Genomic DNA, 27775 nt, shown 5'->3' with positions numbered 1-27775 from the left:
TACATCCCTTTCATACAGTTCTGAGAGATCTTTAACCATTCCTCCTTGACTTCAAATTCAGTTTCTTTGTACTCATGGCAGTACTTTAAGAGAGCTGAATTATGTTATCCCCACCCATGGCTCAGCTTTAAGTGGGCTGAAAATGGTGGAGGGATGTTTGAAGGGGTATGCCTATGATACTTAATTAAGAACCATTTACAAGAAGATTGGCCTCTGTGCCTAAGAGGATGTCACCTGGAATCGCTTGTGGTATGTCCTCCAATAACCCTTCTTTTTCTGTGACATTTTCTCCTAGTACCGGACAGGTTGCTTGTAATCTTGGTGTTGCTGGCCGTACTGATTGCGGTCTTTCAGTTCCTTTTTTAGGAACCTAAGCTTCATGAATATTCTGGTTCTATGTGTGTTTGTAGTCCTGCCTCTCCTATTGGCCCAAGTCCAGGATTCCTTTGTATCCGGAGTCTCCTGCTTAGGATCTTCCTGCGCCCTCTGGTTCTGTCTTTCATCTGCGTCCTGGACCCAGTTCCTCTTGGTGGCTGTCATATTTGTAGTTTTCCAGGGCTTCCTGTTCACTCTCCTCCTCGTGCTATTGCTGATCATTATCTTCCTCCTAGTTCATCCTAGTCCTAAAGTCCCACAGGCATAGTCCTCCTGGCCCTAGTGCATCTTATCTTGATGTTCCGGGTCCAGGTACTTCTCCTAACTTTTGTAGTTTTCTCCATGGTCCTCCTTGCTCTCCACATTGTCTGGCTGTTTCTCCTGTTTCTCTTGTTCCTCCCTTCTCTTGCACACTTTCCATCTCTTTCTCCTTTTGAGCCTTTCTTCTGCCCCCCCCCCCGGTCTACCCTGTCATGGTCCATGGCTCTTCCTGGTCTTCCTTGACATCCTGATCCTCCTCCTGCTCTTCAGAGTCACCCTCTTGATTCTCTTCCATTAATTTCACCTGGTCTTGGTACCCCTAGTCTTTTTGGTGGCCCTCTTCCTTTTAATGTCCCTTCTCCTTCTGTTCCTCCTTGTCCTGAATTGCCTGGTCCTGAGTCACTGTGTCTATGTTTGTCCTCATCTTCCTGGTGTGCCTTGCTTTCTTGGCGCCCAGCCTCCCGCTGAAACTGCTCTTCCCAATTCTGATTCTTCTAGTCCAGGACTGCCTGGCTATCCAGGTTCTTCTTCTTATGGTCTTAGTCCATCCTATCCTCCCATTCTAAAGCTTCTTCTAGGTGTCACCCTCCTTTCTGACCTTCCTTCTTATCCTTCTTCTAATGCTGATCCACCTGATCGTGGTTGTCTGTGTCCTCCTGGTTGTGCTTTTCCTGGTCCTCATTCTTTCCTTGTGGTGCTGGCCCTCCTAGAAGTCCAGGTCATGGCTATCCTGGCCTTTACCAAGGGTCTTTGTGTCCCTCCAGTCCAACCTTGTCCTTCTGGTCCCCTTCATAGTCTGCCTGGTACTCCACCTCTGTCTGGTCTTCCTCCTCCTGGTTTCTACTCTTCCCCAAGGTCCAACACTTGAGCTCTTCATTCTCTTTATCCAGCTTCTCACAGTCCTACTCCCCACTTTGAAATGAAGTCAACCAGGCATGAACTCTAGCTAGAGATGGGCTGGGACCTCTCTATACCAATCTCACAGCCTTTTAAACTGTAAGCCAAGCCGTACAGAGTCCCTGTGTGGATCATGAGTTTGTTCACAAGCTGACTGGGAGGCAGGGTGCTATTAAAAAGTGTGCTACTAAACTTTATTTTAGAAACACATTTTCAACTTGAAAATGTTAAAAAGGGCAACAAGGAGAACCACAGTAAAGAGTTACTAATGCAGCAGGGGAGTGACTAAGTCTAAATCACAAAGCAGATGGCCCCAAAGCAGCATTAGCCGCATTGTGTTATTGGTTACTCTGCTTTTCCACCAACCCTATCACCTACTTACTTTTTTTCCCTGTTCGAGCAACACATGCACAATCAAAGGGATAGGTTTACATCACTTCAATTTGGGCAGTACCTGTATCATTAATAGTTTTGATAAATCAAATCTTTACTATCAATTTAACACCATTGACTGCTGTTTGCATTTTTTATATGACTTTGGGACAGCACCTGAACAAGGATTGAGTGAGTTTGCAATACGATACTCATTTTATGTAGTACAACCTAACATGCTTGTCATCGTTGAGGTATGATAATTTCCAACATCAACATTTTTGACAGAGTATCTCCATGTCATGTATTGGGAGAGATGATGGAGTATGGAGGATGATACAGCAACCTCTTTTTCCCTATGTTTATATTGTCAGCTTTAATACCCTCAGTCCCACACTTTTAGCTCCCATAGTCCCTCAGTCGTCAAAGAAGCCCATAACAGATCTTCCCCTCTTTTCAGTGTACATCTCACTTGTAGTCATTAATTTTAACAGACCACAGTAGCGGCGCAGGTAAATGAATGAATACGCACTTATATAGCGCATGGCTACCCGGGGGCATCCCAGCGCTTCCTGTGACACCTTATCATTCACCACGGATCACGGAAAGAGAAAAGTCTTCAACTGCTTCCTGAACCTAAGACAGTCAGATTCAAGATGAATGTAGTCTGGAAGCTGGTTCTAGGACTTGGCCGCGTTGTATGAGAGCCACCGACCTCCAGTCCGTGACCACCCTTTACTATTCAAGTACTCCCCCTAGGATTTTTTTTTATAAACCTGAATCAGTCTGCTCTGCACCATGGACTTAGGTTGTTCCTTTAAAGAGAAGCTTGTCCCATAAGTTTGCTCCCCTCCATCTAGCTGTGATCAATAATAGGTCTGCCCCCCCAGCCTATTGGATTCCTGCAACTGACTTGTAGGCTCTGCTGTGGTTCCTGTCTCTATTTTGGTCTCCCCTAATTCAATAGTATATGATTCCCTAGAGGTGGTAAATGCACCAGACAATGTCCTCCCCAGTTCTGAGAGTCATAGTGCAAGCTCTCAGGGAGAACCTATTGTTGCCATAGTGATGACCTACATTTGAGTAGTTGGAATATTGATGGGCTTGCCTCCAAATTTAGGGACAAGAATTGGTTAAGTTACATCAAGGGTTTCACCTGATTTGCCTTCAAGAAACATGGGGGAATCTGAATATTTTCTTTTTGGAGGACTATAAAACTTTTGATAGGCCTGCAATTCAATCCGCCTCTGGTAGAGCTAAAGGTGGCTTTATTATTTTTCCGTCATTGGTGATTAAGGGATGTGTTACGGAAGTACATACTGGGGGACCCTACTTTAGAAGCCATTAAAATCACACTATCTGGTTCAGTGTTATTGATTATATTTTTATGTCTGCACCATTATTCTTTATACTTATCACTAAATTAAGTATTTCTCCCCAAGTGACCATAATCCTTTCATTTTAGCATTAGGGGTACCGAGTTTGCAATCTAGGGGCCGCCATAGAGCCCTTGTTGTACCCAGACACACTTGCACGGTAGATGATTAAGATTGGTCACGGTGGAAGCCGAGAATTTTCTTTACTCCTCATTTCACAGCTGTGCTAATTTAGTATCAACATGTCTCAACACATCCACTCCAGATCCAGAGCAGCAACCAGCTTATGCTCGTACAGCTCAAAAGGCAGAAGAGCTATTACATGTACCATATACAAACACAAACATGTCCATTCCCAAGTGGTTCGATACTGGCTATTCTAAGGCCCTGCACACATTAAAAGATGCAGTGAAAACAATTCCTAAAGATGTGGTTCAGGTAGCGATTTGTAGAGTAACGTATAAGGAGGTCCTGAAGAGAAGGAAGGGACTTAGGGATATGGCTTGAGATGAACTGGTCCAAGCGAGTCCAGTAAGAAATGAATCAACGTTTCGCCACTTAGTAAATCAGCCGTTTTTCCCATAAGAATGTGCCTACCCTGTGTCACCACGTTACCGCTAAGGATTGGGTGACCCACTTTCAGGGAATTTATAATCATCTGGTACCAGATGTATCAAGCAATGCTTTTGCGATTCTAAAATAGTAAATTTTATGATTCTCTATTTTGGAATCGCAAAATGCAATGTATGTATGAATTGCAAAAATCTTCTGATTTCTTAACATTCCCTAATATCGAATCGCAAATTGCGATTCACTATTAGGGAATGCATTTCCATTCATTCCTTTGGGCCAATAGGCCCATTGGAATGAATGGGAATGCATTCGCAATTTGCAACTACCAAATTGGTAATCACAATTTGTGAATGCAAATCCGAAGGTGCCAGGGGGCCTAAGGCCCCCCTGATGCACCCCTAAAAAAGGTAAGCGTGCACATATGGCGCACACACAAGGGGTATGTGTGTGCACCAAATGGCACTTTGAAAAATGCACTTTTTAGCTTTTTTCAAAGGATTTGCAAATTACCATCAATTTGAAGTTTATGGTAATTTGCAATTCCTAAATGCAAAGTTACATTTAGTGAATGCTACATACATTGCATTTAGGTAATCGCAAAAAATTGCAATTACATATATTGCGAATGCAAAAGGTTACATCCATTACAAAAGGCCTTTATGCGTCCGCAAACTGGCTGATTCGGTGTGTTTACGAATGCAAAAAGCCTTGAAACATCTGGCCTCTAGCTCTATCTGCCCTGACTGAGAGGGGGGCTGTGGCGTCGATAAAATCTAGCTTTGTTTTCACATTGGATAACTGAGAACATAAATGACCTTACTCGACAAAAAGATGGTATCCCACCTAACTTATACCTCAGCTATCCAGATTCTTGGGTTCACTATTGGCCTTGGTCTCGAATGCAGCAGTACAGGCAGGCCCACTACCCTCCTGGTAATCATCAGTCATAGTCCCTTTCTTTTAAAAAGTGGACAAAGATAATCTACAGTGCTACAGGCCCATATCCCATTTAAATTCAGTTGGTGAGGTAGTGGGGCTTGTGTTTTTAGATAGATTGGGAAGCTGGGCTGAAGATAATAATAAAATCACTGACTCGAAATCTGGGTTCCAGCCAGGCAAATCCACTACAGACCAGTTTATAAACCTCTATTTTGGTGATAAATAAATATACATTTGCACGCTCAGAAACAATTTACATTGACTTTATGGATCTTATGGCAGCGTTTGATCGTGTTAACGGCAATAAGCTATGGAAGATACTTTTAGGTCTTGGTGTGGACCGTAACATAGTACAGTTTCTCTGTGAGTTTCATGCTGAGACTGAACTGGGAAAAAGAGTTCTAAACAAAGGCATTGGGTTTGGTCCCAACGCGGAAAATGACCCCTTTAAATTCAGAATTGAGTTTCAGGAGAATGTGCATATATTTAGTCTGCATACATTTTTAATTGATAAACCAAGGGATCAGCCATCAGTGTTTTCTACAAATCGCCATAGACCTTCTGTATATTGGCCCTCATCGTCAGCGATGGATCCAGAAGTAATGATTTCTGAATGGCGAGTACTGGAACAGAGTTCTGCGTTGGAACAATCATCTCCTTCATGACAGTTTCAGAACACATCAAGTTCTAAATGGTTGGCTATTAAATGTCTACAAGACAATCCTGACAATCCTGAAATGGTGATCAAATGGTGACAGATTGTGCATTTGAATACAACTGATTATGATTCAGAGGTAGCTAATAGTTGAGTGTAAGAACGAATTATGTGGAATTAATATGGGATCCCACAACGGAGCTGAAGGCCTCCTTTAAGGCATCGGTGGATGAGACAAGGGTTAATCTATGAATTTCTAGTAAGGAAGCTGAAATTTGGTTCAGTTCTGCACCTCGTGTGCCAGTGTTTGATGTTTTACCTAAGATTCGCAAACTCCTGCATCCCCCTTCTGGGAAAACCCATAGTGTCAGGTGTTCAAACACTGCTGGACCCTCTCTTACAATTTGCAGATGTTTTTCTTTTTGAGTGTATGATAAACCAACCTGCTTATTGGTGAGATACCGTGGATGTTTTAAATGTGTTGCAGGATCTTAACTATGTCCCCTCAACACAATGTTTTGTGACTCTAGATATTGAATCGTAAACATTATTCCTCAAGATGCAACTCTGATGGTAGCCTTGAAGGCTCTAGAGGCACAGGAGTGGTTCCATGACACTGCAGCCCTCATTTGTTTTAAAGTGCATTGAGTTGGAATTAACAAAACATTTTCTTGCCTTTAAGAACCAAGTTTTTTTTAAGTGTCTGGGACTTCAATCGCAGCAACTTGTGCATCCAGTTTTGCCTGTTCAAGGAGAATGTTCTCTTTCATGAAACAATGTGTGCCATTCCAATTTAGTTGTATGGATGCACAATATTGACGATGTTCTGTGTATCTGGGCTGCCCCTGAAGAAAAACGGAATTATTTTCATATTGATTGAATGGCCTAGAATCTTGTCTCCATTTCACTTGCTTTGTTAGCAGAGATTCTGTAGAATATTTGGACATAAATATAACAGTTATTGAGTCTAGACTTACTACTGCACTACATAAAAATCTACTAACAGACATTCTCTCTTACACCATATATCTTTCCATTCGCAAGCACTTAGGGATAATCATCTCAATTTTTCAGATATAGGAGAAATTGTACTGATGTGGGTACTTGAATGGCACAGTGTTAGAAATAGGGGTCTCAAGTTGGCAGTGTTTTGCACCCTGAGCTAGCTGGGGCCCTTATTCTAGTCAGGGAAAGGGGGTTACACATCCTCTGCTCATCCCCTTGGTAGCTTGGCACGAGCAGAAAGGCTTATATCAGAAGCAACGTGTATAGTATTTGTACATAAAATGCACAGTAAGACAGGTAAGTTCTTTTTTTATTTCTATTTTGTGTGGTTGTCCGTCATCCCCGGTCCCCACCTCACCCCACCCTGCTACTTTTCAAAGACACCAGCCACTACTGTATACGGCTTTTACCTTGAATGATCGTCTGAAAGAGTATTGGTGTGAGTAGCATATGGTGCTTTTGTTGTTGTAATTGATTTTGAGTGGATGGCACCCCTATGCCCTATTTTCCCTCTTAAACTCCCATTTTTGTGTGTGTACTGTGCATGGGTTCTTCTAGTCTGCACATCCTCCCCGATTCCATGCTCTTTTCTCCTAGACTGCATGTTTAACCCCAATCTGTCCACTTTCCACTACGTTTTCCCACATAGTGTATCTGCTTTCTGCTCAGCCTGTCCATTTCCCCCAGTCTTCAAACTCACCACCCTGAGTTTGCTCAATTTCCTTTCAGCCTTTCCGCTTACCTCCAGCATTCAAAATCTCACGTACTCCAGCCACTTTAACAGAAAGCTGCCCACTTCCTCACTAGTCCACAAGATTTCCGCTTATTTCCCTACTCTCCACTCCTATTAGTTTGTTCCTCTCCAGAGAGTCTAGCCCATGTTTCCAACTGTCTCTTTTCACCAGTCTGTGCTTTCTCCTCAGACTCTGCTCCCTTACCTCCAAGTCTGCTCTCTTTTCCCTTTGATGCCCATTCTCCTCAGTCTATCAGTTTCCTCTCAGCCATCTTGCTTCCCCTAAACCTGCCATCTTTAATTACAGTCTTTCCGTTCTCTCTCGGGTCTACTCGGCAAATCCTCAGCCTTGCAGGCTTCTTTCCTCCCGTCTGCTCATTCTATACCCTAAGACTCTTCACCTTCTATTCAGCATGCCCACTTTCTACTCATTTTGCCTGTTATCCCTGATTTGCGCTGTTCTCTCTCAAGTCTGCCCAATCTCCCTTGTTGTCCCCTAGGTGTCCAGCTTTAGGCCCATGAGTCACTGTAGAGCCAAGAAGGAGAGGCACACCCAAGCTGTCACATAATGTATTGGTCATGTGAAGTGTTTACAGTCGGGTAAATAGTATGAAAAAGGTGTGTTGCTTAGTCAGCAAAAATAAAAAAGGCACTGCCATAAAACAACGGATCCATGTTAGGACAGACCACCCACTCCGAAGGGGCTCCTGACATTTACAAAAAATATATTTATTTGGCCCTTCTCCAAGTCCAGTTATCAGTGGGCAAGTGTGGTTATTTTCAGGACTTATGTATGTTTGCTAAAAGTTTTCAACACACTAAGTACATTTACTAATCCATGCATCTTTGGTAACAGACGTTTTAAGCCTGATACTGTCAGCTTAAACTGTCTGTCATATACTATAAGACCAATGAATAATAGTATAAAGAAAGAAGAGGAATTAATTTGTCCCTCGTCATTGCCACTGGTTGCAAGTGTTATCACATTTTTGGATAAGCACACATTACAGCTTTTCAGTATTGCCAGTCATGACATGGAGTAATTCCTCCTTACTGAAGGAGCCAAGAAGGTAAAGGAGTCTTTCCCTGGGATCAAAGCTGATGGGATATCTAGTTGATGCATGGTTGGCTTACCCAAGGAGGACTTCCCTCATCTTCCTGGTGTGACATGCATAGTACACTTCCTCAGTGTGACACACCGTCAGAAGAAAGACGTTTAATTAGTGGTATTAAGTGATTCTGCAATTATAGCAAGCATTACTGATTACAGAGTGGTGGTGCAAATGTGAACATACAAGAAGGATTATGTAGTGACAGGGCAAATATAAACATTAGTGGGTATACATCAAGGCATGCAGTCAACTTTTACAGGTAATTTTGCAAATGTGATGTACTGACAATATTTCGGAACGTTGGTGCAAGAATCGACATGCATAGATTATTAGTAAGAGAAGAAGAAAGTGCTGATATGTGCTAGGGATTAGTCAATGACGGTGCAAATATGAACATGTGCAAAGGATTTCTGTGAGGCGACATATGTGTGGCCATGCATCCAAAATGTTTAACTGATGGTGCCGAGCTGGACCAGCCCTCAAGATTTCTGAGTGCATATCAATGCATAAGTTAAGCTTACTGAGTTGGGGTGTAACTCTTTAAATTTGGACTATTGAGAGATGGGGCATCTTTAAACATGTACTATAGATCCCTGAGTCATGGGCAAATCTGAAAATGCATTTAGAATTGATGAGAATACATCTTAAAATGCTTATTAGTGGTGCTTCTTTACATAGGGGCCGATTAGGATCGCGGATGGACTTAAGTCCGTCCGCGACCCCTGAGGATGAGGGAACGTCCACAGGGGCTGCGGCATTCCCTCCGAGCAGATTAGGATGTGACCGCCAGGGTGGCGGTCACATCCTCTATCTTTAACATTGCGGCGGATGCAGCTTCAAGCTGCACCCGCCGCAATGTTAAAAATGCATGCATCGCATTTGCATGCACAAAGCAGCAGGCACTGCGCAGTGCCTGCCACTTTGTGCATGCAAATGCAGCGGGGTACCATAGGTACCCCCATGTGCACCCCCCTTTCACCCAGGGGGCCCGCAACGGGCCCCCGAAGTGAAAGTCCGTATGCTTTTCCACGGCGGAAAAGCCGCCACGGAAAAGCATGTATTCACCACCATCCTAATATGGCTGGCGGTGTCTGATAGACACCGCCAGCCATGTTAGAGCTTTTACGCCGCGGTCGGAAGGCGACCGCGGCGGAAAAGCTGCGGACGGAATTCAAGACCCACCAGCCATCCTAATTTGGCGGTGGGTCTTTGGAGGCTCCGCAGCGGTTTTTCCGCATCCTCCGGGCCGGCGGTGGCTTCCGCCGGCCCGGAGGATGCGGAAATACCGCAATCATAATCGGCCCCATAATGTGGATATTCTTGGCATGATGCGACCCACTTGTGTGTAACATTTCATTAGATTAAAGGGGGGTTAATTTTCTTTTACATTGCCATCAATCCTGGTTTAATTTACTTGTGAGAAATTAGGTCTGAGGTTAATGAATGAGTTGCATGTGTGAATTGATTCTGCTGATACCCTCAGAGAGCATGTTGTAGAGCTGCACCTAATTTGGTTTGGTGGTTAGGTGGAAAGGGCTGAAATCAAGTTTAGTGAAGTTATGGTTGTTCCACTGTTTTTAGTTGGAAAAATTGATGACTGTTTGGGATGACGGGGCGACATCCTGATTCTGCCATCAGTAGAGGGGAAGGAATATTGCAGCAAAGTGAATGCCCAGCTGAATGCATATTTGCAAAGACATATAGGTTTGTTATGAGTAGTCTTAGTTGGAGAGGTCCAGTCTATCCTACCAGATCTTCAGGTGTCCAAGGATGCAGTGGTTATTGTGGTTTACAGATATGTCAGAGATGATGTCTTGAAAGCTGACTGCAAACACTTTGTTGCTCAGTGCATGACTAATTATCAGCAGGAATGAACAAAGAAAGGTTAAGCAGCAGATGAGTAATGATTCAAACTTGGTCCTTATGACATCTTGAAAGCTTGAGTCTTTAAGGAGAATTGCTAGCCCTTCTCCAGGCTTCCCGGTGTGGCTTAGGGTGAGGAGTCCTTGTTCAGGGAATTATGTTGTGAAGAACCAGGGAGTTGTCATCTCATGGCCAGATGTCAGTGAAGAATAGTAAAGGTCTGGATTTGAACCAAAGATAAAGTTGTTGTTTAAGCAGTTTTGTTCATTGATCAAGTGCTGCTATGGAGGCAGCTCAGGCATTAGGAAGGGGAAGAAATGGAGAGATTAACAGTTAGTGGCAGTTAGGAAAGTTGGAGAGGAAATATATTGAATGTGAGGAAATGGAAGGCATGTTTTGGACGGAAGGCCATTATTCCTTCTCTAAGTGGTGGACCAGGGTTTTAAAAGGGTTACGGATGTAGGGAGGCTGTAGATGTTGTTCATTAGTGAATGAAGGCAATCAAAGGGAATTAGGTGTACAGTTTGAAAAGAGGGAAGAGAAAAAAGGAGGGTCAAAAGGCATGGATTGGTTTGTACGTAGTTGGGGAATGGACAGAGCTAGAGATAAAGGGGCAAATGCACTATGGCTTTTTATATCAGTGGTGTAGGAATTGGGTGTGGGTTGTGGGAGAATTAAAGGGGTTGCATGGGGTTGAAATATTCTGAAGTGCACATCAAGAATCAATAGATGCACAAGGAGTGGACAGGTTGGAAGTAGGGTGCAAAGTGGGTATAGATTGTTTATGTGTGAAGGGAGAGAAATGCATGGGGGAGAGTTGATGAGTGAGAAATAAGGAAAGTATGGCCTGTTGAGAGGGAAGATATGGGTGGGAAGGAATGTTACTGGTTAAGGAAGGAGCGAGGACAGTAGTAGTGAGTGTGATTGATTAGCTCTTTTTTAAATGATGCAGTACAAGAAATCGTGACTAGCAATTAATGTGCATGTGTTAAATTGGGATCAAGTGAATTGGTGCTTATAATGCTGACATGCTCAACCTCAAAAGAAGAAAAGAGAAAATATCTGAGGCTTTTACTTAAGGACACCACTATGATAAATGAGAAAAAATAATAGCAATTATGGTCAGCTTTTTGACAACTGTGTGAAGACATAATAAAAATGTAAGAATTTAGTTTGTGAATGTCTAAGATATTGTTTCTAAACATGTAAAAATATATTGATTAGATAATGTTTAAATAGGCCTGCAGGAGTTTACTGTATGACTTACTCAAGGCAATGCTCATGCCTACGGAATGATTTGATTACAAATATGAAGCCTGCTCCAATGTGTAAAAAAGGAGAGCGAGACCGATGTCTATTCTCTTATGATGAGACATAGGGGTATGTAAATATGAGATTTGCACTGCCATGCTCCTCCTTCAAGCCTTTGAGGGACTCATTGTGCACACCACATGGAGCACCTCTGAGGGGGAACATGGCTGCTTACGTAAACAGACCTCCTTTTTCTCCTAGAACAGAAACATGATCTTGGTAGAATTTATAGTTGACAGCGTTCTGCTACTCATAGCCAAAGTACCTACAGATTTTTACCTGACTATCAAGCCAAAGATTTACAAAAAAGAAGTGCTTTAGCTGGATCTAGGAAGAACATGACACAGGTAGATGAAGGGAGATATTACCTGGCTTTGTGGACAGGGTGGAGCAAGGTGGTTTTGTGGATAGGGTGGAACAGGCAATTGGCAAACAGCGGAAGCTGGGTTTAGAATATTATCAAAAGGTAGACATGGCTCAAACATGGCACATATATTTGAAATTGCTTCATTGTGGCTTCCAGACAGCTCAATTAAAAGACACACATTCTTTACCATGAGCAGCTGTAATGGTCCCCAGCTCGATGATCCAAATGTATTCTAGAGGTCCTGTACATGTGCAAAGTTGCAAGGAATCCAGGGTGGATGATCTGCACGTGTTCCACAGCTGGCTACCCTTCAGAAAATTCTGGAGCATCATGAGCAGGATGAAGAGCAAGATCACCCGTAATGAGGTGGTGGTAAATATTCACTTTTACTTTTGCATCACGGAAAATCAGGGAACCTGGATAACAAATGCACTGATACTGGTATTCTACCTGATGGAGTGATTAGAGTGAAGATCTGCATCAACTGAACAACGAAATATCCCTTCCTATGTGAAAGGTTGTTACTACCAATTGTACGCTATGCTGTGAGACACAGTAAGTGGTGATAAAATTAGAATTTGCATGTGTTGTCCATTTCACAAATGATAGACAATAAATGGCTGGACTCTGAAGTGCCACATAAACAGTGTACGTCCTACGCTTATCCAGCTAATGCTGGACTATAACATGGCAGATACCCCACTCCCTACAGTTGCAGTACTAGAGAGCTGACTTGTTATGCATACAGCTGTTAGATACAAGAGCACAATTTAAAAAGGGGAACTTACTGGTGCTGATAGCATCACATCTATATGCGTAATAGTTGGCCTGAAACCCAGAAAATACGATGCTTGAGTCACTTCTGAACACAACGGTCATTCTGTTGGACGTGGATGTGGACTGGTAGAATGACTCATTGCAGATCCTTCCCAATAGGGAACCATAGAGAGATCCATCGTACATGGCAACGTAATCGTAAACGCAGTTAGGCGAAGTTTCCAGGCTGAGAAGAGAAAGATCATTACATTTAAACAAGGATTATTCAATGAGTGACTACAAATTTGAACTAATGTATTTGTGGATAATGGACCTCTACTTTGATATTGAGGTTTTTCATCATTTATCATGAAATTCTAAACACCATGCACTATTTCAAGTAAATTATTTAAATTGTTGTGCCCATGCGCCCAGTTAGTGCTGTGTCAATTTAAATTAAACTTTTTGAAGCGTAGCCTCAAAAGGATCATTATCCACTGGGAACCACAAATTTGGCCATTCAGTAGTAAAACTAACAGACCTGCAATCCAAAGTGCACACATTAATTCAACTTTCTAGCATCTGAAAATTAAACAAACCATGTGCTACCAATTAAAGTATTTATTTTTCATTGTCATATATGAATATTCATCTAATCATATCAAAAAACGGTTTCAAATTCCTGAGAAGTTGTCCTGTTGCTTAATGCACCTCAGGCTGTATACCCTTAATTAGGTGATTTGGAGATAATTCCTACAAACAGCAAAACACAAATTGTAATTATGCTATGCGGTTTTCTAGATAAAATACAGTTTAGTTAAAAAAGTGAAACATATCAGTCAAACTAATACTGTGACTTCTATTGTGGTTTCCTCATTTGTAGTTCAGTTTAAACAACGCTTAGTTTGGCTCCCAAAAAACACTGGTGAGGTAATCAATGGCGTTCCACCATTAATTAGTCATGTCATAAATGTAAGATGTCCTTAAAGTAATCAAAGGGTAGTCTGTTAAAATCTTGTGTCCCTACTGTAGTTCAGCCGTAGTCACCCTGAACTGGTATAGTCCAGCGTCTTATTCAAAACTAAACATCTCAATTTAATATGCCTCATTCTAAAATATTATCCCCTTGTGATTACCGCCAAATGTATTCTCCTGTACAATTTCGATTATTAGATATGTTATAAGTTTTTCTATGCTGTTTCGCTAAAACGTATCTGGCAATATATTATAAACTGTAGGAAGCTGACTCTGTATGTGATATTATCACTAGGTGGTAATACCCTGCACAGAGTCCAGGGGTTCCCCAAAAGTGTACAGGGCTCAATGTAAAACCCAAAGTGCTCCTCAAGGAGTAGGCTGGGCGGGCAGCCTTAGGACTAAAGCAGAGGAGTGTAAGACATTTATTGCACATACATGATCAATAATGGACACACGACTCAAGAAGGAGATCCAGACCAATTTTTATGAAGCTATACTTTGTTTGTACTTCATTTTAAGATCCAGGTCTTCGTAATAAGATAAGTCTTTTTAAATAAAAATACTTTGACAGTTCACATTTCAGAGCAAATCAATATTACCCTGTGGAGTAAAACAATTGTGTGGTGTAACAGGTGCGTACACCTCTTAAAGTTCCAGTCCAGTCTTAGGGGGGCTCAAGCCAACACTGTGGACAATGTTGGTCGTGAGGTACTGGGGGCACCCAAGAGGTATGGGACTCAGTATCTGCCCTGAGGCAGTTGATGTCGGCAAAGAGATTTACCATTGCGGTCCGCAGAGAGCAATGAAGCGGGTTGATTTTCAGCAGACCACCAATACAGTTACCATCGCGCTCGTAGAGGGCTGGCTGCTGTTGATTGGATGGAGATGTTCTGCTGTTGTTGGACCGTCACTGAGAGATCGCGATCAGGCAGGCAGAGCAAGAGGGGCAGGAGGAGGCTGACAGAGCCACTTGCAGGAGGGTACGGGCTCTCATGCACAGAGCTGGGCACAGCTCAGGTCAGGGGGCAAAGAGGATCCCTCGAGGTCGATCAGGCAGGCAGAGCAAGAGGGGCAGGAGGAGGCTGACAGAGCCACTTGCAGGAGGGTACGGGCTCTCATGCACAGAGCTGGGCACAGCTCAGGTCAGGGGGCAAAGAGGATCCCTCGAGGTCGTGGAGGCTGTCCTCCTGCATGGTGTTCTTCTGACTGGGTAGAGGTGTGTCGGCACAAGTGCCAGTCTTCCATCACTGTAGTTGTTGAGTTCTTTGGTAGCAGTGATTCACGTCTACACAAGGGTAAGTCCTCACCACTGCGGTTTTCAAGTTCTTTGGTAGAAGTGATTCGTGTCGACACAAGGGTCGGGTCACCACTGTGGATCTGGTACCAGCGGGCGACAGAGACAAGAGTCGCTAGTCGGAAGGGAGGTTCTTGGCACTTTAGTGAAGGTTGAAAAGTCTCCTGGGTTTCCTGGAGGCCTTGCAGAGTTTCTGGAAGAACAGCAGGTCCAGTGGTCGAATCGGTTGCAAGTGGCGAAGTGCTTGTCTGCAGCGGTTCAGTTCCTGGTTCGGCAACGGTTGTCTTCGATGTCTTTCTTTGGTCTGTCAAATCAGAGGGCCAGGTCATGTTGAGCCACCAAATACTAAATTTAGGAGGCGTTTTATGGGAGAAGCAGATCGGGCCAATGAGCACCTCACCTGGGGTGACTACACCCTCTATTATGCTTCCCATCTGTGGGAGGCATCACAGACCTAACCCCAATTTGAGGGGTCCCCCAACTTCAAGATGGCGCGACTGAAAGTTGTGTTTCACCTCGCTTCCCCCACCTTTGGGGTGGAGTTGGCAGACGTCGGCACACTTCCGATCTTTTTTAATATTTCCACTGGTTTTTCCACCTAAATTGGGGGTGTAAACCAGGGGCTGCCATCTGCTGCTAGCAGCAGAGGCTGGGGGTCGCATTACAAAGGCAGAAGTCCTTTGAGCACTGGCCCATCCTGGGGAGGAGGCATGACACCTCTGCCCAGGAGGTGCATTGTTTCTGGTCCCAGAGAGCGGCGACTCTCTCCCCAGGCGTCCAGAAACATTTCTGATGGTGGCTGGCTACCTACAGCAGCCAGTCAGAGACCACACCAGGGATTGTAGAGATTAAGGGGTACATCTTCTGTGTCCTTTGGGTACATTGTACACTAAATCCCACACTGGCATCAGTGTGGATTTATTGAAAGGAGTAGTTTGGTACCAAACACTCCTGTATTCAGTGACGCCATCATGGTGCTGAGGAACTCGAGTTGTTGATTTCCCAGCCCATGTACTCTCTATGGCTGCACTGGCACTTACAATATTAGTAAATGGTGTCCAATATTGTAGGGACCTATCTACTCATGCAGATATGCCCTCACATGTAGTGTAGTGCACTCTGCCTTAGGGCTGTGAGGCCTGCTAGAAGGGTGACGTACCTATGCTGTCAGGCAGTGCTAGCTGGCATGGCACCCATGCAGGGTGCCATGTCGACTTTGCCATTTTCTCCCTTACAGTGGCATGCAGGCTGAAAGGCCAGTGGCATTCTCCCAGTGAGGGGGTCCCAAGGGACCCTCCCCAGCCCTAGGTACCGAGGGTATAATTTACTAGGGACTAACATTAAGCAGAAGTACCAATTGGGATTTGTTTTAGGGAAGGAGTACTGGCCCAGGGGACCTGGTGGCAGGAACCCGGTGCACTACATTTGAAACCACATCAACACTAAGCAAAACGTGGGTGACTAACGATGCAAACGAGGCACTTTCTCACATAAACATTATCACGATGCACTCTAGTGACCCTGCACCTTTCAGGTTGTCTTTCAAATGTAAAATAACCAACATGTCCACGCAGAGAATAAATACAAAACAAAAGGTCACATGGACCAAAATGTATCTTACTTTCATCTGTTCTCTGGAAAGGGATGATAAATAACATCTGATTTTAGGATATGTCTACAGTATCCAAATGAGAGACAGGTAAGTGCCTTTTTCTGTCTCAATAACACCTGCTGTTGTTTACATTTTTGATGTCATGACCATAGATTTTAAATCCAAGTACCTTTGATATGCCAACCAAGGCTTCTTTTTTGAATGATGATATGTCAATATCAGATTTATTTCCCAATGTTTCAAAAGAGTTTTTTATGAGAGAACATTTTTGACACAAAACATTAACATTTACATTTTACCCCTTGCCTGCGGCCGGGATTTCCCAGCGGTGCGGGAAAATCCCACGCATGCGCAGATTCGACGGCGCCCGGCCGTCAGACGCACATGCCCACCGTGACGTTGGATGGCCGGGGGCCGTCCAACGCAGGCAAGGAGTTAAGCGAATTCTAAATCTTTACAGTTTGCAATTTTCCTTTAGTTCCTAGAAGTAGATTCACTGGTATTGGTAGTACACTGAATTACAAATAAAACAGTTGAAATCAGTAATATTAGTATTTAATGTCTCTTTTAATTTAACTAGAGAAGGTGGACTGTATATCTATTCCAGTGAAAAAGCGAATTCTCTTTAAAACCTTATGCTTGGTCCACAAACACATGTACGGAAATGGGCCAAAATACTGGTCTCAAAAGTTAAGATGGTATTTGTCTCAAAGAGAACTGAGATCTAGTAATGAGTCACGACTGACTCCTCAGACGATATCGATCTCCAGAAACGGAGGTGTCGCGTTCTCTTTCCTTGCCCCCGCCTCATGGAATAAAATGCCTCCTAATCTCCGCACTATTCCAGAACACAGCTGTTTTCGCAAGAAGCTAAAGACCTGGCTATTTGAATATTAGACCATCTTGTTTCTCTTGTCAGAGCCGTCTGCAAGCGCCATGAGACTCCTCGGATGTTGATTTGTGCGCGATACAAATGTTCTTGACTTGACTTGACAGTGAAAATTGTCATTTTGTTTTTTAAATCCCTTTCAATTTTATGATTTCAATTTGATAGGGTTAGAGTGAAAATCCCATAGTTAACCATCAAAGAATTTTCAGAAAGGTGTCCTTACAGCAAGATGAATGTAGTTCAGCAGGAATGTCAGGGCACAGACTTTCATGGGTAGAATGGTTTCATAACCATTTATGATAATTAAAGATGCCTAATGGAGCTGCAGCCTATGAAATCTTTCACAGAACATTGCATTCAACCAAATAAATTCATGCCTAATAAGTTTCAAATTAATCTACAATGTCTACTCAACAGGACTAAGAAATTAGCCTTCAAAACGGTCTTCTTTCTATGCAAAAACTCCGGTGAACTCATGAGAATAGTTGCAAGTCTGTGGGGAAATTGGAGTAAAACTAGGAGAAGCAGATTTAGCTAGGGATATGTTTGCAACAGCTTTATAGGAGAGAAAACATGTATCCAGTAGGTCCTTAAGTAACCTAAAGTTAAGACCGGTTTTTACATGTGAGCTAAAAGGAGGCAAGTTAGTAGGATCATACTTGGGAAGAGGAGTGGTTCAGCGACCAGGTTGGCTGACTCCGGAACACAGGGGCTCATGGTTTGATCCCCGGCGCCGGTGGCATGTTAGCCCAGCACCTTGTGACTCTGGGCAATAGTTTGCTTAATCTTCCTGGCGGCCCGAGTGCTGGAACACCTCTCCAGAGGTAGCTGTGCGCTTTACAAATGCTTATTTTTGATTTAATTTCTTCATATCATCTTATTTGCTACCACATTTCATAGAATTAGTGCTATGACTGCTGTTCCGGAAAGTTAATTTGTGTATTGTGTATGAATAGAAGTAGTGATATTCTCATAAAGATGGCCATGGGTGTCTGAGATTATTGAGAAGTTGAAGAGATGTTGTGTGGGTCAGTGTCAGTAGCCCCCAGGAGATAAAAGACTATTTTTTGGGAATATGTCATGTTATGCTTTGCTGACCTGATGCTAGGAAAGTTTGTTTGGGATGATGAGCTTTGATTATTTTGTGGAAATTCACTTCAAGCTAATATATTTTTTTTAAGTTTGTGCCCGGATGATTGGTCTGAGCACCGTAATTAGGCACTGAGGGCCCAATTCACAGAACTAACTTAAGACAAAATCCTAAACTTACTACCATTTTGGTATTCACAGAAGGCACTTACTCATGTTGGTATTCACAGAACGATTCAGAAAAGGGGGTGGTGGGTGGGGGGGGTTGGGGTGGTGATGAACAGAGTGTCTGAATTAAGCAGACCACTCTTACCCAGTCCAAAGATCAGGGCTTGATCCATCACCGTTATTTAGCTCACTGCCCCATCCCAGCTCAGAACCTGGCTATATGCAAATTAGTCTGTCCCTGGCCCAGTGCATCATGGGAACAGGGCAGACCAAACTACCAAGCCAATTCTTCACCAGAAAGGAGACAAGCTACCGGGGACCGGTTTCTGGCATTTCAGCCTCGTCGGCCCGGCTTGCTTGAATCCTGATGGAGCAGTGAGCAAGGGACTCATGTCTAACCCTGGGCGTAGTGGGCGGAGTGGGGCTCCGCGGAGCTACGTGAAGTGGGTGCACAACTACGCCCACCCACGCACTCCGCGTAGCCCCACTCCGCGCCGCCCGCCTCCCTCCCGCCCTCACTAAATACATAAATAAATGAATAAAAAGCTTTTAAAAACACTTACCTTGTCTGCCGCGTCCCCGGGGCTCCCTCTCGCCGTCCCGCGATTCGCGCCACCACCGAATCGGATCCTAATGCGCATGCGCGGGCGGCCGCGCATGCGCATTCCTCACGAGAAATGCGCATGCGCGGCCGCCCGCGCATGCGCATTAGGATCCGAAATGGCGGCACACATCGCGGGACCGCGAGAGGGAGCCCCGGGGACGCGGCAGACAAGGTAAGTGTTTTTAAAAGCTTTTTATTCATTTATTTATGTATTTAGGGAGGGCGGGAGGGAGGCGGGTGGCGGCCGGCTACGCACCGTCTGCGGAGCGCGCGTAGTGCCGCCTGGCTACGTCCGCTACGCAAAATGCGTAGGAGACGGCACTCCGTGCACTCCGTGCACGGAGCGTAGCTGGCCGCCCACCCTTACTCATGTCTGAGTATACCCTGCCACACCTATAGTGGCCAAAAACGATTCAGAAAAGGGGGTGGTTATGAACAGAGTGTCTGAATTAAGCAGACCACTCTTACCCAGTCCAAAGATCAGGGCTTGATCCATCACCGTTATTTAGCTCACTGCCCCATCCCAGCTCAGAACCTGGCTATATGCAAATTAGTCTGTCCCTGGCCCAGTGCATCATGGGAACAGGGCAGACCAAACTACCAAGCCAATTCTTCACCAGAAAGGAGACAAGCTACCGGGGACCGGTTTCTGGCATTTCAGCCTCTTCGGCCTGGCTTGCTTGAATCCTGATGGAGCAGTGAGCAAGGGACTCATGTCTGAGTATACCCTGCCACACCTATAGTGGCCAAAAACGATTCAGAAAAGGGGGTGGTGATGAACAGAGTGTCTGGATTAAGCAGACCACTCTTACCCAGTCCAAAGATCAGGGCTTGATCTATCACCGTTATTTAGCTCACTGCCCCATCCCAGCTCAGAACCTGGCTATATGCAAATTAGTCTGTCCCTGGCCCAGTGCATCATGGGAACAGGGCAGACCAAACTACCAAGCCAATTCTTCACCAGAAAGGAGACAAGCTACCGGGGACCGGTTTCTGGCATTTCAGCCTCGTCGGCCCGGCTTGCTTGAATCCTGATGGAGCAGTGAGCAAGGGACTCATGTCTGAGTATACCCTGCCACACCTATAGTGGCCAAAAACGATTCAGAAAAGGGGGTGGTGATGAACAGAGTGTCTGAATTAAGCAGACCACTTTTACCCAGTCCAAAGATCAGGGCTTGATCCATCACCGTTATTTAGCTCACTGCCCCATCCCAGCTCAGAACCTGGCTATATGCAAATTAGTCTGCCCTGGCCCAGTGCATCATGGGAACAGGGCAGACCAAACTACCAAGCCAATTCTTCACCAGAAAGGAGACAAGCTACCGGGGACCGGTTTCTGGCATTTCAGCCTCGTCGGCCCGGCTTGCTTGAATCCTGATGGAGCAGTGAGCAAGGGACTCATGTCTGAGTATACCCTGCCACACCTATAGTGGCCAAAAACGATTCAGAAAAGGGGGTGGTAGGGAAAAACACCTCCCTTTGGAACAAACATTGGTGGCCAGCTTCCTTAGGCATTATGCCTGCAGCCAAGCCAGCGGTCAAGAACTTGGGAGTGTGGCTGGATACAGATCTAAATTTTCAGTGCCACACGAAGAAGGTGGCAGCGACTTGTGTGGGCTTGTTGAGGGGCCTTCGCCCTATTTTGAAGTTTTTTAGTGCACCCGTTCGGCAGCTTATCATTCAGGCTACAATTCTATCGCGCCTAGATTACGCTAGCGCGCTATTTTTGGGCGCAAACAAAGCTGAGATTCTGCGTCTACAGCGAGTTCAGAACTCGGCAGCATGAGCTCTTGTCGGACTGCCTCGTAGCTGTTCTGCTAGAACCATTATCAGAGCCTTACAGTGGCTACCGATGCAAGCTAGAATCCAGTTTAAGGCACTCTGTTTAGCATTTAAAATCTTGAATGGCACTAGCCCTGAGCTGCTCCGTCCACTGTTAACTTCGTACACTCCTCAGCGTAACTTGCGCTCCTTGGGTCAACATCTGGTAAATATACCCAAGTTCAGACTCTGCCGTGTTGGAGGACGCTCCTTTCGACTGTTGGCGGCCAAACTGTGGAACTCCTTGCCTGTATCTATTTGCAGCATCAATGAGCTTCTCCCTTTTCGGAAAGCCATTAAGACTTATCTTTTCCCTCTGACTTAGGTTTTTTCTTCTTAGTTTCCTTTTCTGGTACAATGATACGGTTAGCGCCGGGACGCCCCTTAGCTGGGGAAGCTGCGCGCTCAAACAAAACATTAACATAACATAACATAACATAACAGAGTAGTGTTTTTTTAATGGGCTTTGCAAGGGATGAGATGGTGAGTCAAAATAAGTACAGCAAGGGAACTGGAGCTAGGTGCATGCTGTGTAGGGCAACAATAGGAAAGGAGGGAAAGGGAACATGTAAAACAAGGTTTGGTGGATGTATGAAGCTAGAAAAACAGACATAAAGACAACTAGCCAAAGGGCAGTCAGGCAATAAATGGGATCACTATGAAGAACACACATATAAAACATGCAAAGTGGGTAGCACAGTTGTCTTGTCAGATGCAATGAATTTGCAGTTCATTGAGTCAATATTCACTGCAAAAGGTTTCTGCATTTTATTCCTGGAACTATTTTAAAGCACTTTCCCTTATCTAATCTTTTACCATCGCCTGCATGTTGGTACTCCTGTCCCATTCAGGCTATACAAATGAGACCTACTGTCATACGAAATTCCGCACCAGTGATTTCCACTGGTGCTAAGCTTACTGTGCACTTGATGTTGGTTTTTCATCTGTTTAAGCAGGATTGTCCTGCACTATGATCTTGGCAATGCCTACCAAAGATCGTCTCTGCAGATGCCACCACCGATTTAAAATTTAAGTAAATGATATCCTCCTAACCCTTTTTGTACACTATCAGCTGTTAGAAAATCTATTTACTCCCTGCTGCTCAGGCAATAGAATGCTCTCCCTTCAAATCTATCTTATCAGACAAATCTCTGGATCTTTACAAAGACACTGAAAAAGCATTTTGTTGCTGTCTTCAATCAGGGAAGTAGCTTCATGGGTGTTTAAGGGTGTGAAACCTCCCAAATACTTTTTCAGGTCAAGATGTGCACTTTCCTAGCACCTCTTAAATTTGCTTTAATAAACTGTAATGTTAATCCATCTATAATAAGAATCTAGGACACATTTAGGGTTTACATGACTAGTGACTTGACTCTTCACCAATGTCATTCTCAATTGTGCAAGCCATGAATATTTCTAAAACAATCGTTGCTAATGAATGCCTATCCATGCAGTGATATGTTACGTATATTTATAAAGTGCACTGCAAGTATATCTTGGCGTTGATATAATCTGATGTATTAAGGTGAAACACTTCCCCGTGTTAAAGAAACACACTTTTTTGATTTGTTTACATTATGTGTGTTGCACGATATACATACCAAATGTTTTCAAGGTTTGGCTCATGCACAGACAGCTAGAGCCAAGCCAGACCTTTGGCTAAGCTCTGGCTAGGCTCAACTTATTCATGTGTCTAAACTCCCTCCTCTATTTGCACTCAAGCTTAGTACATGGGCTGTCATGGGCACTGCCAATGCAATACAACATTATTAATACTTAATAAAATTATTTTTTAAAGGTGAGTACTAGAAATATGGTGCCATGTCCTTGTGCACAGATTTGACAACTCTACCATCGAGGTTTCCTACAATAGAGATGAAGAAGTGTTTGTGCAGTGAAAATACGTTTAAAATAAGTGATCAGTGAAAATATATTTAAAATAAGGGGTCCCAGGGCAGGGACTCAGGGCCCGATGTAGGTAAAATAGATTTACCGATTTTTAATTACCGAATCATACCGATTCGGTAATTCAAAATCGGTAAATCTAAGGGGTTGAGATGTAGGAACATCCAGATGTTCCTGCTACCGAATCGGTAAAAATCTGTATTTACCGATTCGGTAAATACCGACCGGTAATGGCCCATTCATTCCTATGGGCTTTAAAGCCCATAGGAATGAATGGGGCATTACCGGTCGGTATTTACCGAATCGGTAAATACAGATTTTGACAAGGGTGCAGGGGGTGTCACTTTGACACCCTCTAGCACCCCCAAAAAAGATTCGGGGCCATGTGGCAGGCATACCTGCCCTAAGGGCAGGTCTGCCTGTCATATGGCACAGGTGTGCATGCACACATGTGCATGCACACCTGAATCGGTATTTTACCATCAAATATATTTGATGGTAAAATACAGAATCGGTAAGGGTTGTGGGACTCAGAAGAGTCCCACCTACATATCAAAAATACCGAATAGGTATAAATACCGATTCGGTATTTTACAGATTCGGTAAATTTACCGATCGGTAAATTTACCGAATCTGTAAAATTCTGGGCCCTACATCTCAAATCTGATTTTCCGGTCGGTAACGGCCGAAAATACCGATTTTCGGCCGTTACCGACCGACCTACATCTGGCCCTCAAAGACGTTGTGTTGTGCACGCCCATAGACATGAGTCCCCAGGGTAAACTATTAGGGCCTTCTAGGACTGGCTGAGGCACATTTTCAGCTGACGTGTTTGGTGTATGACACCTCTCAAATGTATTCTTGGTTTGGTAGTTGTCTCTGGGGTCTCTCAGTAAGGCCTGCTATATCTATGTCAGTTTTTCGCATCATTCTCATTTCACTAAGTTTTGACTTGTTCGTTTTTCGGATCTGGATCTTTAAAATATACTAGAAAATCTGTAAATCTGCACCCATAGAAATACTCATTTAATGGGTACACATGTACTACTTGGTGTAATTCACAAACAGTGGTAATAGTAGGCTTGGAAATCTGCAACAGTTTCAAGTATCTGGGGATACCACTCGCAAGGAAACACCCAAAAGGTGATGGGATGAACACTTGCAAATAGTCTAACCAGTGGCAATCCCTTGGGGTAGCATTCCAACCCATCGTTTTTCACCCACTGTGCCACTTTACACCGATGCCCATCAAATGCAAATCAGTGCTGACCCTAATCCTTGTGAGTATAGTCCATCACAAGCCTTGTTAATCTCACCCCTCCAGACTGCAGCCCACAGCTTTATTAGTTAGTAAATCTGAGATTCACACCCACTGAATCTCACTGCTTATAATCTATGCCCCTGCTTGCAATTTCTTTGGTGACCTTAGGAGCTTTCAATGTATGGCATCAATCTCATGAACAGAGATGAAGTGCAGTATAGTTTATGCCTGAGTTGAACTCAAATGAGAATCATTCTACTTATTCACACATCTGTAGTGAGCACCATGGTACATGTACAATATCTAATAGGGTTGAGCGTTTACACCTTAAATTACTAATGGTTATAGTTGATTATGGCCACAGATGAAAGGATTTAGAGCTAAATGTACCTTCTGGCTTTGCTTACCGTAAATTTAAGATGTTAAGTTGAATGCAGAATCTGGTCTCCACCTCTATATTCCAGACACAGTAGGCATTGTTGGGATAAGGGGTTGGATAATTTGGGCTGTTAAAGAATCCATTTTGCCAGGACAGGGTACCACCACAGGAAAGGTTACCTGGAGAAGGGAAGGAGAAAAACATTACTGTTTTGTCACATTAAAATACAGGGTTGGCTTCATTCAGTAATGGCCTACGACATATACATTTGAAAAGAAAAAAACATTTTCAATGGATATGTGCCCCCCTCCATGGAGTCTCACTGTTAAAGGCGGGTGTTACTCAAAGCCTGTGCTGGCAAGCCAGGGACTGGAAGAACTGGCTTTGAATCGTCTGCTGTATCGGCAGAATGTCTGGTTCAGCAATAGCATAGTGACCCTTAAAAAGAGTCCAGTCCACACATGTGAACATCTTGTAGTACTTGAATGACTGATCTTAATGTTATTACTGTTATTACAAATGCTCATTTCATAAACTTTTTTGAGAATGAAAGGCTGAGTTGGCTTGCAGAGTATCAAGCTTGGCATCTGCAAGTTACACAAGAAAGCATCACTGTCTCAATCCTCTGAGCTATGTTAGAAGTGGTGTGCTTCCCTGCAGTGGCTACCTCAGGAGTCATTTGGTTTTTTTCATTGGGCGTCTTTACATTTCATGCCTTTACAATGGGAGTATTTTACATTGCACAAAAGTCCATAAACTAATTTTAAAATGTACCTAAAAAAAATAAAAAAATAAATATATATATATATATATATATATATATATATATATATATATATATATATATATATATTACCTATTAAAAAAACAAACAAAAAAAATATACACACATTACCTACTGGCGATAGCCAGTAGGTATATATAGTTAGGATTTTTTTCCTATGGGATTTTTGAAAATTCTATGTCGAATAACTTTGGCGTTTGAGGACAGAATTGGCTGAAATTTTCAGGAAAATGGAACATTTTGTTTCTGAGCAGCCCCTGAAAATTTGGGGGGGTTTCGTCAAGGGGGGGCCGAGAAAAAAGGGGGGTCCCAAAACGTGTTTTTCCCATGCAATTTTCCATAGGGCGGTTGGCCTCACTTTTAGCCTGAACGGCTGAATGGATTTACACCAAACTTGGCAAAATTGTAGGGACTGGTAGCCCGATGTGCCTTTGCTATGTCTCAAGATATAGGCTCCAGTGGTTTTCACGAAAATTAACTTTGAAAAATATATATTGGGCTACATTGGGCTATATATATGTTGGAGCCCAAATGTAGCCCAATGTAGCCCAATGTAGCCCAATGTAGCCCAAAGATGGCCACCAGAGACAAAAAAAAACAAATGTAGCCCAAATATCAGCCAGATGTAGCCCAACTATAGCCCAATGACAGAATGTCCCAGAGTGTTCTAAAGAACAACTAGAGTGCTAACAGTCCTACTTATTACAAAGGTATGGCACACCTGAAGCCATCTTGATTGGAATAAAGTGGTAACTCTTAAAACATTTAATTTAAAAAGGAACAAAATGAGGGGGTTCATTTTGCCATAGAAAGTATGATTAGCGAATATATGACGAAATCCCGCATACCATCAGTCCGCAAAAAAAATCCCGCATGTACTATTAGGCCGCAAATTAAAATAACGAAAACTTTTAGAACGAATATGCCTTTAGCATACACTAAACAACTAAACTACCCTAAACCCTAAAACACTACCCCCAGCATGACCCTACACTACACAAACAGTACAACACTACCCTAAACCCTAAAACACTACCCCCAGCATGACCCTACACTACACAAACACTACAACACTACCCTAAACCCTAAAACACTACCCCCAGCATGACCCTACACTACGCAAACACTACAACACTACCCAAAACCCTAAAACACTACACCCCAGCATGACCCTACACTACGCAAACACTACAACACTACCCTAAACCCTAAAACACTACCCCCAGCATGACCCTACACTACACAAACACTACAACACAACCCTAAACCCTAAAACACTACCCCCAGCATGACCCTACACTACGCAAACACTACAACACAACCCTAAACCCTAAAACACTACCCCCAGCATGACCCTACACTACGCAAACACTACAACACTACCCTAAACCCTAAAACACTACCCCCAGCATGACCCTACACTACGCAAACACTACAACACTACCCAAAACCCTAAAACACTACACCCCAGCATTACCCTACACTACGCAAACACTACAACACTACCCTAAACCCTAAAACACTACCCCCAGCCTGACCCTACACTACGCAAACACTACAACACTACCCAAAACCTTAAAACACTACACCCCAGCATGACCCTACACTACGCAAACACTACAACACTACCCTAAACCCTAAAACACTACCCCCAGCATGACCCTACACTACGCAAACACTACAACACTACCCTTAACCCTAAAACACTACCCCCAGCATGACCCTACACTACGCAAACACTACAACACTACCCTAAACCCTAAAACACTACCCCCAGCATGACCCTACACTACGCAAACACTACAACACTACCCTAAACCCTAAAACACTACCCCCAGCATGACCCTACACTACGCAAACACTACAACACTACCCTAAACCCTAAAACACTACCCCCAGCATGACCCTACACTACGCAAACACTACAACACTACCCAAAACCCTAAAACACTACCCCCAGCATGACCCTACACTACGCAAACACTACAACACTACCCAAAACCCTAAAACACTACCCCCAGCATGACCCTACACTACGCAAACACTACAACACTACCCAAAACCCTAAAACACTACACCCCAGCATGACCCTACACTACGCAAACACTACAACACTACCCGAAACCCTAAAACACTACACCCCAGCATGACCCTACACTACGCAAACACTACAACACTACCCGAAACCCTAAAACACTACCCCCAGCATGACCCTACACTACGCAAACACTACAACACTACCCAAAACCCTAAAACACTACCCCCAGCATGACCCTACACTACGCAAACACTACAACACTACCCTAAACCCTAAAATACTACACCCCAGCATGACCCTACACTACGCAAACACTACAACACTACCCAAAACCCTAAAACACTACCCCCAGCATGAC

The 27775-nt window shown here is 43.8% G+C and overlaps 1 protein-coding gene across 1 annotated transcript in view; it reads right to left on the bottom strand.

Moving 5' to 3' along the window:
* LOC144752607 (scavenger receptor cysteine-rich domain-containing protein DMBT1-like) overlaps nucleotides 1-27775 on the bottom strand; it is a 1088995-nt gene that overhangs the window by 298718 nt on the left and 762502 nt on the right. The window contains exons 51-52 of the mRNA XM_078640489.1: nucleotides 24624-24774; nucleotides 12628-12842 (exon numbers count right to left, since the gene is read on the bottom strand). Coding sequence (XP_078496615.1) covers nucleotides 12628-12842; nucleotides 24624-24774 — 366 coding nt within the window. The remainder of the gene's footprint in view (nucleotides 1-12627; nucleotides 12843-24623; nucleotides 24775-27775) is intronic.

Source organism: Lissotriton helveticus, chromosome 5_1, assembly GCF_964261635.1.
Source record: "Lissotriton helveticus chromosome 5_1, aLisHel1.1, whole genome shotgun sequence".
NCBI classification, from domain to species: domain Eukaryota; kingdom Metazoa; phylum Chordata; class Amphibia; order Caudata; family Salamandridae; genus Lissotriton; species Lissotriton helveticus.
This window is presented reverse-complemented; position numbering and strand designations above follow the sequence as displayed.